This window comes from Pan paniscus, chromosome 9, assembly GCF_029289425.2.
Source record: "Pan paniscus chromosome 9, NHGRI_mPanPan1-v2.0_pri, whole genome shotgun sequence".
Taxonomy (NCBI): Eukaryota; Metazoa; Chordata; class Mammalia; order Primates; family Hominidae; genus Pan; species Pan paniscus.
Genome location: NC_073258.2, coordinates 118956932 through 118969213, shown reverse-complemented (window position 1 = coordinate 118969213; position 12282 = coordinate 118956932). Strand labels below are relative to the sequence as shown.

General features: G+C 39.0%; 1 protein-coding gene across 1 annotated transcript; it reads left to right on the top strand.

The window, feature by feature from the left end:
• The first annotated feature begins 715 nt into the window (after positions 1-715).
• Positions 716-11717, top strand: MPZL2 (myelin protein zero like 2). Its single transcript, XM_055094916.2, has 6 exons — positions 716-1056; positions 2049-2215; positions 2498-2708; positions 4947-5094; positions 7838-7913; positions 9919-11717. Exons 1-5 carry the CDS (start codon positions 999-1001, stop codon positions 7899-7901), a joined length of 648 nt encoding a protein of 215 aa, XP_054950891.1. The 5' UTR covers positions 716-998; the 3' UTR covers positions 7902-7913; positions 9919-11717.
• Positions 11718-12282: the final 565 nt, after the last annotated feature.

Genomic DNA, 12282 nt, shown 5'->3' with positions numbered 1-12282 from the left:
CGAGGCACAACAAAGTTATCATGAAAACCTTTTCCTTGAGAGCCCCATGTCTGATTGTTCATATTAGCTGTTATTTGGTGGAAAGAACACTAGATTTTTAAGAAAAGTTCTGGTTTTGCCACATGGTAGCTGTGCAACCTTGGGCAAATCATTTACCTTCCTCGGGTTCTTAGCGTCCTCGCTGGTAGAATGGGAATGCTTCACAGGGGCGTTATGGAGATGAAACAATCAGCAGGAGAGCACTTTGTAGATTGCACTCGGATGGCAGGGTGAATGAGCAGGGATGGTGTCCTGATTTGTTTTTAAATTCTTCAAAGGTAAAGGATTGTTAAGCGTGGAGATTTGATTTGGTTTGTTTCTGCCAGGTCTCCTGGAAAGCTACAAACTAGAAGAAGTGCAGGAATCCTTGTGGTAACAAGGGTATCAGCTTTTTGTCCACAGAGGGTCCTAAGGAATTCCGACTCCCGTTTTGAAATTGTATCGAATCCAGTCCCAGGTGAATGTGGCCCTGGGGTGGTGCTTTGAGAAGTGGAATCACTGCAGGACAGTTTCAACATTCACTTCCCAGGCAAGCCTAAAGCCTGTTTTAAAAGGGCGTGTGGGGGCCAAACCCATAACAGTCTGGGACATTTCAGACTGGCACCACCTCCTCTGGCTGTTTCCGAGGCCATCTAGAGGCCAGAGCCCAGTCAGATTAACTGAAAGTAAAGAGAGGACTGCGGGAGTTTGGGACCTTTGTGCAGACGTGCTCATGCTCGTTCGTGTAGAGGGCGGGAGAGAGGAAAGGAAGGAGGGCATTGGGAGCTGAGGCCCCACCTTTCATTTCAGAAAAGTGCACAAGCAGAGCGGGCTGAGTCACAGGCACAGGTGAGGAACTCAACTCAAACTCCTCTCTCTGGGAAAACGCGGTGCTTGCTCCTCCCGGAGTGGCCTTGGCAGGGTGTTGGAGCCCTCGGTCTGCCCGGTCTGGTCTCTGGGGCCAAGGCTGGGTTTCCCTCATGTATGGCAAGAGCTCTACTCGTGCGGTGCTTCTTCTCCTTGGCATACAGCTCACAGGTAAGAGCCGGCGGGCTTCTCTCAGCGTTTCCTCCTTCACTGCTCACTCTATAAAGTTAGCTAATTGTCTTAGAAGTTGCAAGACTTTTGTTTGGGAGCCTGAGCCACAGATACAGTTTGTTTTACTTTGGGTTTTACTGAAACCAAAGTTGGTGGACTGTTTTTGGAGAACTGCTCTCGGACAAACAGGTTTAGGTGTGTTCAGCTGCCAGTGATTCAGGCACAGAGAGGGCTTTCTAATCTCAGGTTACATGCCATTTTTTTGTGTGTGGCTGTTCTCAACCTCCCACTGCTGGCAGGACTTGGCATTTGGATTTCTGTGTGTGGGTCTTGTCTGTGATTCTCAGCAACACCAGGAAAGTGGAGATTGTTAGAGAGAGACCTACTGTGATTTTGAAAGTGCCCCAACACACACATTCTAAATGTAAATATCAAGGTTAAAAAAATGCCACGTGGTACAAAGGTTCCAGGGGTGCAGGCAAACATAAGCTGTCTGGAGTTGATTAATTCAGTTTCTGTAATAGACTAGTAACAGTACGAAATCCACATAAGGACTCATCTGGAAAACTTACCTGCTAGACCACTTTACATACAACACATAATGCTTAACCTTAATACATAATGTAATGTCTAATCAATGTTATGATTCATTTTAATTTTTTGTTTATGCTTTCGATTCTATTTGCGGATGTTTGTAGTTTGTTATAACAGTTTTGAAGTCAGTACCACGAGGCGAGGCTATCATGCTGTGGAGAAAGTAAAAGCACTACGAAGGCTTGCTGTGTGGTAGTTTAGTTGTCACATGGAATGGGAGGGTCCAGGCTGCATACAGGTAGGAGTATGTAGATTCTGGGTGAAGTAAGTTTGGGAGATGGGGCATCTCAGTTTCACTTTACTTTAAGTCCTACTCAGATATTTATTTTGGAAGTGTCAGAAGTTCTCACAATACTATATCCCCTGTTAACCCTTCTTTTTCTTCTTTTTCATTGCAGCTCTTTGGCCTATAGCAGCTGTGGAAATTTATACCTCCCGGGTGCTGGAGGCAGTTAATGGGACAGATGCTCGGTTAAAATGCACTTTCTCCAGCTTTGCCCCTGTGGGTGATGCTCTAACAGTGACCTGGAATTTTCGTCCTCTAGACGGGGGACCTGAGCAGTTTGTAAGTAGATTATCATCATTTTCCAGGGTACTCTTGTTTAGGGAAATAATAAGCCAGTCCATTTCTCCTTTCCCTTCCAGTATTTTTCTTAGCAGCAAGCACAAAGTTAAGCTTGGAAACAATTCTTGGGACAGAGACTGAGAGGCCGTTGAAGGGGAAAGCAAGTGACAGAGTCGCAGACAGGACAGTTGGGTTTGCTGGTGTTTCACTTCCGCTCCCACCATCTTGGCCTCCTTGCCTGGGTGCTGAGTAAGAAGACCTTTTGCCATTTCCCCTCTCTAGGTATTCTACTACCACATAGATCCCTTCCAACCCATGAGTGGGCGGTTTAAGGACCGGGTGTCTTGGGATGGGAATCCTGAGCGGTACGATGCCTCCATCCTTCTCTGGAAACTGCAGTTCGACGACAATGGGACATACACCTGCCAGGTGAAGAACCCACCTGATGTTGATGGGGTGATAGGGGAGATCCGGCTCAGCGTCGTGCACACTGGTAGGTTATGCAGGGAACAGTGGTTTTGGAAAGGATGAGAGCTTGTAGAAAAGAAAGGGGCAATCTTTGTTAAGGCTGAGAGAGAGGGATAATCTTTTGTGATGGATAGAGAGAGGGACTAGCCCTTCAGAACTGGGAGCCTCAGAGGGAGACCGAACAGTTCTGGGGTAAAAAGAGAAAGGCTTTGTTTGGCTGTGGAAAGAAACAGAAAGTAAAGCAAAGGAACTCAGAGAATCCGTTACAAAAATGGCATTGAGATTGTGAAAGGGAGAGGGAGCAATTCTTTGATGAAAGGCTTACAACAGGTCTGTTCACTCACTCATTTATTCGAGATACTTATTGAGTACCTACTCTAATGCTAGGCACCGTCAAAAGTGCATGACATACACTATCTCATTGAATCCCCACACCACTCTAGGAGGCAGGTACTAATGATGGGAGCTAACACTTACTGAGTACTTCCCAAATGTCAGGGGCTTTACATGACACATTTTATTTAATCTTTACATATCTCATCAGTTTATTGTGCATTTAATGCCTCCCATCTTGCCAATGAGGAAACGAGGCTCACAGAGGTTAAGTCATTTGCCCTGAGTCATGTAGCTGATAAATGGAGTAACTTAGGACTCAAACCCAATCAACTTTGAATCTAAAACTGTGCTCTAAACTGGTGCATTGTATTGTCTGCATCCCTATAAAGGACAATCTGGAAAACCATGCCAGGCAACAAAGGGCAAAGTACATGAAACTTATGAGTTGTAGATCTGGGTTTGAGTCATTGCTACCATTTACCAGCTATCAATAAGTCTTATTTTCCTCATCTGTAAAGTGAGAATAACACAGTGAGGATCATGGTGAGGATAAAATGAGATAATAAATGTGAATATGTCCCAACCTCTGAATTGTACTTGACAGCTACCATACATTCAGTGTTTATTTTGTACAGGCACAGCAAGGAACAACTTACATGAATTATTTTATTTTTTATTAAGAACTCAAGAAATGAATATCATTATCTCTGTTTATACATGAGGAAACTGGGGCTCAAAGAAGTTAATTACTTCAAATCACACAGCTAAGTATTTCAACCTAGTGCTCTCAGGTGTGTGCTCTTAACCAACACTACCCCAAACATATAAGCCTGTGCAGTGGTACGATTTCCTTTCATTCATAGTACAGTTTAAAACCATTTCTCAACACCTCACCAATAGAGGGCTGTGTGACCTTGCAGAAGTCATTTGAGTATTGAAAGAAATAATGTAATGGTTTTGGACCTCAGTTTCTTCATCTGCACAATGAACAGGTTAAACAAACAAAAAATCAGTGGTTCTTAAACATATGTGGGTAATTATTCTTTGAGAATCAAATAAAAGCCATGGCCCCGCTTCCCATAAAACAGTGGAGACATACAAAATGAGACATGGATTCTGTGGGCTTGCAGACTACCTTCCATCTTCTTCCCCATCCTCCTTCATGGAGTCAAGGCTGGGAATCCTGGGCTAGACATTCTCTAATGTCCTTTCTGGCTCTGAGGGCTTATGGAAGTATAATCAGAAATAAAGCTAAAGGACAAGAAAACCAGGGTTCACAGACTCTAGTGTGGCTTAGGGGACCTTCCCTCTGGTTTCCCTTTTCCATCATTTATCCACTAGACTGTAGCTTCTGATTTACTTTCCTATCCTCTCAGTGGCATGAGCTCCTTGAAGGTGATGTCTTTTTTGGCTCAGCATTTCTATCACAGTGCCAGGAATGTATTAGGCCCTTAATAAATCTGAATAAATAACTGACTGAGTGAAAGTGGTGAGAAGTCAGGGAGAAATGGGTTGGGCACTACGTTTGATGAGGTTAGCAAAAACCTTACCCCATAAGTAGTTCAACCCACCCAGTGGTTTTCAAATCTGCATCAGAATCACCTGGAGGACCTGTTAAAACACAGATTGCTCAGCCGCACCTCTAGTGTTTCTAATTCAGTAGGTCTGGGGTGGGGCCTAAGATTTCCATGTTCTCAAGTGATATTGTTGCTGTTACTTCGAAGACCACACTTTGAGAACCATTAAAGTATGTGTATGGTTTTCCTATTGCTAGTAGGATTTACAAGGTAATATATTATTTTATGCATAAAGGTAGGACAAAGGAAGATTCCATCTATTGATTAAATGCATCCCTATTATGTCATTAGATTTCACTGTAGTCCTCTTCTTTTTAGAGAATCCTAATTTAATCTTTTTCTCCTTACAGTACGCTTCTCTGAGATCCACTTCCTGGCTCTGGCCATTGGCTCTGCCTGTGCACTGATGATCATAATAGTAATTGTAGTGGTCCTCTTCCAGCATTACCGGAAAAAGCGATGGGCCGAAAGAGCTCATAAAGTGGTGGAGATAAAATCGTAAGGCTGGGCAGTTCTGGGAAAGTTCTAACACTCTTATGGCGACTCTTGGTATTTTGCAATGGGCTAAATAGTTGCTGAACAGATGTTTTTCCCTTTGAGTAAATCCTATATAAAAGAATTCACATTTGCAGGACAGATAAATTAGGTATGAACTAGTAACTTTACAAAAGCTTTCTTAATTTTACAAAATATTTCCTTATGGGATTTCTTTACTATGTGGGGGCGTTGATTTTATAAAAATCTGCTACGTAAAGCTTTTCTAAAAAATCCCTTATGTTTAAAGCTTACATTTGTAAAAACCACTGGGCTAGGCAGTCAGCAGGGCCACTATGAATCAGGGCTTAGGAAAGTCTGTTGTGCTGATAGCAGGTGTTCATTATATGTATTTTAAAATTGAGATACAATTTACCCACCATAAAATTTACCCTTTTCATTTTCACAAAGTTGTGCAGCAATCATCACTAATTGCAGAACCTTTTTAAGCTCCCTCCCGTAAAGAAACCCCATATCCCTAGCTATCACTCCCTATTATCCCCTCCTACCAGCCCCTGACAACTACTCATCTACTTTCTGTCTCTATGGATTTGCTTATTCTGGACATTTCATTTAAATAGAATCATACAATATGTGGTCTTTTATGCCCAGCTTCTTTCACTTAGCATAATGCTTTCAAGGCTCATCCTTGTTGTAGTATGTGTTAGTATTTCTTTCCTTTTTATGACTGCATAATATTCCATTGTATGACTATACCACATATTGTTTGTCCATTCAATTGATGGGCATTTAGGTTTTTTCTACTTGTTGGCTATTGTGACTAATGCTGCTATAAACATTCATTTACAAGCTTTTGTGTAGATCATATGTTTTTAATTCTCCTAAAAGTGGAATTGTTGGGTCTTATGGTAACTCTGTTTAGTTTTTGGAGGAATTGCCAGACTGTCTCTAAATAGCTGGACTATTTTGCATTCCTGTCAGCAATATATGAGGGTTCTGATTTCTCCCCATCCTCCTCAACACTCATTGTCTTTTTTTTATCATAACCGTGTATTAGGCCGTTCTTGCGTTGCTATATAAAAAAACCCTAAGACTGGGTAATTTATAAAGAGATTTAATTGGCTCACGGTTCTGTGGATGTACAAGCAGGGCGCCGATGTTGGTTGGCTCCTGAGGAGGCCTCAGGGAGCTTTTACCGATGGCAGAAGGCACAATGGGAGCAGGCATTTCGCATGGTGAGAGCAGGAGAAAGTGAGAGAGTTGGGGGGAGGTGCTACATAGTTTTATATGACCAGATTTTGTGAGAACTCACTCACTATTGAAGACAGCACCAAGCCATGAGAGATCTGCTCCCATGACCCAAACACCCTCCACCAGGCCCCACCTCTAGCAATGGAGATTACAATTCAACATGAGATTTGGGCGGGGACAAATACCCAAACTATATGAAGCCATCTAGTGGATATGAAGTGGTATCTCATTGGGGTTTTGATTTACATTTTTCTAATGACTTGATGTTGAGCATCTTCCCATGTTCTTATTGTCCATTTGTATATCTTATTTGGAGATGCATACATTCAGAGTTTGCCCATTTTAATATGGGGTACATTATTTCACTTATTCTTGTTGAACTGTGAGAGTTATTTAAGGGATACTAGTTCCTTATCAGATATACAACTTGCAATTATTTTTTTCCCATTCTGTGGGTTGTCTTTTCATGTTCTTCATAGTGTCCTTTGAAGAACAAAAGTTAAATTTTGATGAAGTCCGGTTTATTTTTTCTCTTTTGCTGCTAGTGCTTTTGTGTCTCATCTAAAAAACCACTGCCTAATCCCCAAGATCATGAAGATTTATGGCTATGTTTTCTTCTAAGAGTTTTATAGTCTTAATTTTTACATTTAGATCTTTGATTTGAGTTTGTTTTCGTATACGGCTGAGGCAGAAGTCCAAATTCACTCTTTTGCGTGTGGATATCTAGTTGTTCCAGCACCATTTATCTCATTTCCTTAATAAATATTTAATGAAATAAACAGACTTTTTTTTTTTTTTGAGACAGACTTTCACTCTGGTTGCCCAGGCTGGAGTGCAATGGCACGATCTCAGCTCACTGCAACCTCCGCCTCCTGGGTTCAAGCGATTCTCTTGCCTCAGCTTCCCAAGTAGCTGGGATTACAGGCATGTACCACCATGCCCAGCTAATTTTGTATTTTTAGTAGAGATGGGGTTTCACCATGTTGGTCAGGCTGGTCTTGAACTCCTGATCTCAAGTGATGTACCTGCCTTGGCCTTCCAAAGTGTTGGGATTACAGCGTGAGCCACTGCGCCTGGCCAAACAGAACTAATTTTAAGAAGCCTAACAAACCCAACTCTGAGGTTCTAGTTTGAATAGAACCAATAAAGATGACTTAGGTCAACACAAAACTTTTTATTTTTTTTTTGAATAACAAATACAAATTAGAGGTGGGATACTAATGGTAAAATAAGGTGTCTGCTTTAAAACTCTGGAGTTCCTGAATCAGAACCCAAACTGTATTCCCTTACATTCTGAAAAGTCTCTAAGTTCAGAGGTGTGAATATTATTAATTAGATGGCACCAGTATAGCTCTGTGTAAACTTCAATCTACTCCCAAGTGCATGTAATTCTTCCAAAAATATGGGGGAAAAATACCTTACCTGAAGCTTCTGTGGGATTTACCCACTTGCTTCTTGTCTTGTTCACCTGACATTTGGTTTCTGCTTGTTACAGAAAAGAAGAGGAAAGGCTCAACCAAGAGAAAAAGGTCTCTGTTTATTTAGAAGACACAGACTAACAATTTTAGATGGTAAGGTTCACAAATAGGTTGATTTCTTTCTTCAGCTTTCTGACATGTCCAGCCCATCTCTAATGAGGACTCCCAGATCATCACTTTATGGCTGTTAGGTGTTTCCCATATGAAATTAGAGGAGCTGGGTCAGGGAGACAAAAGTCTTCTATTAGTCTTATGGATAGCTCCTCCTTGAGTATTTTGTGCAAAAGATTAAGAAGCTGGACTCTACTGCCATTAAAGCTGAGAGAATCCTAAGGTTATTTGTGGCTTCGGGGTTATATTTATTACTACTACTACTAATAAATATTCAACAAGTAAATAAATCTTTTTTAAATCAAAAGATTAGTATCTGCTTATTCTTTTTTTTTTTAATTGTAAACCAATTATGGTATTAAGAGAGTGTCTCAATAGACATATCTGGCAGTTTTTACAGGAGAGCTTTTGTACTATTTGGAATTGATTTCAACTCCTCTCATTTAGTTATTGGCACTAATAACTACATGAAATGAATCCAGTTTTAGTAGTGCATAATTTTATTTTTCCAGTTTTCAGGTTCATCAGGCTTAAAAAGTAGGATAATTTATTTTTCTTGTCTTTGTTTTTGAGACAGGGTCTCAACCTGTTGCCCAGGCTAGAGTGTAGTGGTGCGATCTCAGGTCACTGCAACTTCTCCCTCCCAAGGTCAAGTGATCCTCCTACCTCAGCCTCCCAAGTAGCTGGGACCACAGGTGCGCGCCACTACACCCAGCTAATTTTTGTACTTTTTGTAGAGGCGGGGTTTCGCCATGTTGCCTAGGCTGGTCTCACCTGAGCTCAAGCGATCCACCTGCCTCAGCCTCCCAAAGTGTTGGGATTACAGGCATAAGCCACTGCGCCGGGCCAATTTATTTTTCATATGCTCAGAATTTCTCCCATTCTCTGAAATAGGTCCACACATTTAATTTCTAGATGTTATAAATCCGGACATGCAAACTTAAATTTTACGCTCATAAGAAAGTTCTTGATATTAATGACTTTATCCTGTAAAACTCTGGCTCTGTTACACGGGAGAACATTTTTTATAGACCGTTATTAGTTGCAAAGAGGGTCACATTTTTATAGGCTAAAGCTCCAGTGAAAGACCTCAAGGATTTATAAAATAGAATATGGAGAAAAATGATTGTATTGTAAAACCAGAAAACCAAAATTAACATCAGGGAGTTTTTACCCACCAACGGCTATTGTCTTCTTAAAGTTAAGGGGATTATCTAACAACTTGGGGTCATGGAAAATAAATATGGGAGATGTTTTAGATCAAAAGAAACTTAAGAGATGAACACAATCAAAGTGCAATGTGTGATCCCCAACTGGATGAATAATAGTGTGAACAAGCTAGTTGTAAAAACAAGCTTGGAGGGGCAATTGGGAAAGTCTTGAATATGAAAATGTTAAATATATGGATAATATTAGGGAATTATTGTTAGTTTGTATTAGGTATAGTGATGGTATTGTAGTTATAAAGAAAATGTACCTATTTTGAAAAATTCATACTGGAGTATTAGGGGTAAATGTCAGCAATTTACTTTAAAAGCATAGGAAAAAAGCAAATAAAACAAAAAAGGCTGCAGAATTAGGTGATGGGGGAGATGAGGGGAGAAAAGAAAAGAAAAGAATGAATTAATGAATTTAAGGGATGGGTAAATTCCACATACTCTGTTCTCTACTTTTCTATATGTCTGATTTTGTTTGTAATGAGAGTGAGAAGTGGGGAGAATATGGAATGTATGTGTGTGAACAAGTTGTGGGTCATCCAAGTGTCCATGCAAGGTACTTAGAGGCCATGATTTAAGGATACTAACTCTGAAAATTATGTAATAAGGATTAGGAAACTTCTTTTAAAAATTAAATTGGGGGAGAATATGAATACTTTCCCTCAGAATATTTTCCTTCTAATAACATATATGTAATTCATAATGCCAAGTATTCCTATTGTACTCTTCTCAAATATATTATCCATTTAAACTTTTGTTTTGTGTTTTAGGAAGCTGAGATGATTTCCAAGAACAAGAACCCTAGTATTTCTTGAAGTTAATGGAAACTTTTCTTTGGCTTTTCCAGTTGTGACCCGTTTTCCAACCAGTTCTGCAGCATATTAGATTCTAGACAAGCAACACCCCTCTGGAGCCAGCACAGTGCTCCTCCATATCACCAGTCATACACAGCCTCATTAAGGTCTTATTTAATTTCAGAGTGTAAATTTTTTCAAGTGCTCATTAGGTTTTATAAACAAGAAGCTACATTTTTGCCCTTAAGACACTACTTACAGTGTTATGACTTGTATACACATATATTGGTATCAAAGGGGATAAAAGCCAATTTGTCTGTTACATTTCCTCTCACGTATTTCTTTTAGCAGCACTTCTGCTACTAAAGTTAATGTGTTTACTCTCTTTCCTTCCCACATTCTCAATTAAAAGGTGGGCTAAGCCTCCTCGGTGTTTCTGATTAACAGTAAATCCTAAATTCAAACTGTTAAATGACATTTTTATTTTTATGTCTCTCCTTAACTATGAGACACACCTTGTTTTATTGAATTTCTTTCAATATTCCAGGTGATAGATTTTTGTTGTTTTGTTAATTAATCCAAGATTTACAATAGCACAACGCTAAATCACACAGTAACTACAAAAGATTACATAGATATGAAAAGATTGGCAGATGCCATTGCAGGATGAATCACTTGTCACTTTTCTTCTGTGCTGGGAAAAATAATCAACAATGTGGGTCTTTCATGAGCAGTGACGGATAGTTTAGCTTACTATGTTTCCCCCTCAATTCAATGATCTATAACAACAGAGCAAAATCTATGCTCATTTGCAGACTGGAATAATTAAGTAATTTAATAAAAAGATTGTGAAACAGCATATTACAAGTTTGAAAATTCAGGGCTGGTGAAAAAAAATCAACTCTAAATGATGATAATTTTGTACAGTTTTATATAAAACTCTGAGAACTAGAAGAAATTATTAACTTTTTTTCTTTTTTAATTCTAATTCACTTGTTTATTTTGGGGGAGGAAGACTTTGGTATGGAGCAAAGAAATACCAAAACTACTTGAAATGGAATAAAACCAACTTTATTCTTTTTTCCCCCCATACTGGTAGATAAAGCAAACTTTGTAAGTGGGCTATTGAAAGAAAAGTTACAAGCTTAAGATACAGAAGCATTTGTTCAAAGGATAGAAAACATCGAAAAGTTTAGGCTCAAGATCAATCTTTACAGATTGATATTTTCAGTTTTTAATCGACTGGACTGCAGATGTTATTTCTTTTAACAAACTGGAATTTTCAAACAGATTATCTGTATTTAAATGTATAGACCTTGATATTTTTCCAATACTATTTTTTAAAAAATTGTATGATTTACATATGAACCTCAATTCTGAAATTCATTACATATGTCTCATTCTGCCTTTTATACTGTCTAAAAAAGCAAAGTTTTAAAGTGCAATTTTAAAACTGTAAATTACATCTGAAGGCTATATATCCTTTAATCACATTTTATATTTTTTCTTCACAATTCTAACCTTTGAAAATATTATAACTGGATATTTCTTCAAACAGATGTCCTGGATGATGGTCCATAAGAATAATGAAGAAGTAGTTAAAAATGTATGGACAGTTTTTCCGGCAAAATTTGTAGCTTATGTCTTGGCTAAATAGTCAAGGGGTAATATGGGCCTGTTGTTTAGTGTCTCCTTCCTAAAGAGCACTTTTGTATTGTAATTTATTTTTTATTATGCTTTAAACACTATGTAAATAAACCTTTAGTAATAAAGAATTATCAATTATATAATTTGTGTATACACATATCTAGAAGTTCTACATTGCAGGGAAAACAGATGGATATGTATTTGATCTTTACCAAAAAGTTTTCTTAGTAGAGACAACCTGCAAGTCAATAATGGATACAGTTAGTTTCTAATGGGTAAACAGAAGTATACGGATTTCCACAGAATTTTCACACTGTTTTGGATAGCTGGGAATTGGGCATAACAACACTACTTAGTTTGAGGGCTCTTTCAAAGAAAAGTATCAAAGATTCTATTTAGTACTTTGCATTACACTTTTAATAGGGAAAACTACTGGCTTTCAAGTCTAGTAAAGGAATGGAAATTGAAAAATGGAAACTTATTAATTCTTCCCCAAAGCGAAAGCATACTTTTATTCTCCTCCTGCTTTCATTGACATGTGGCAATTTCCAGGGAAGAGGCTTACTGATTATTAAAGCAGTGCACTTATTGTACCATCTCTTTTTCAGAAGTATGTGACGCCATCTCACTTCAAGTACTGTGATAACATAACTTTCTTACTTTTCCAACCAAAGACACACAAATCCCAGTTCC

What these genes read in the sequence shown, in the direction of transcription:
- MPZL2 (XM_055094916.2), top strand. Translation starts at nt 999, where the DNA reads ATGTATGGCAAGAGCTCTACTCGTGCGGTGCTTCTTCTCCTTGGCATA. An exon ending in ACGGGGGACCTGAGCAGTTT is followed by an intron (nt 2,216 to 2,497) that starts GTAAGTAGATTA and finishes TCCCCTCTCTAG; the next exon opens with GTATTCTACTACCACATAGA. An exon ending in GCTCAGCGTCGTGCACACTG is followed by an intron (nt 2,709 to 4,946) that starts GTAGGTTATGCA and finishes TTCTCCTTACAG; the next exon opens with TACGCTTCTCTGAGATCCAC.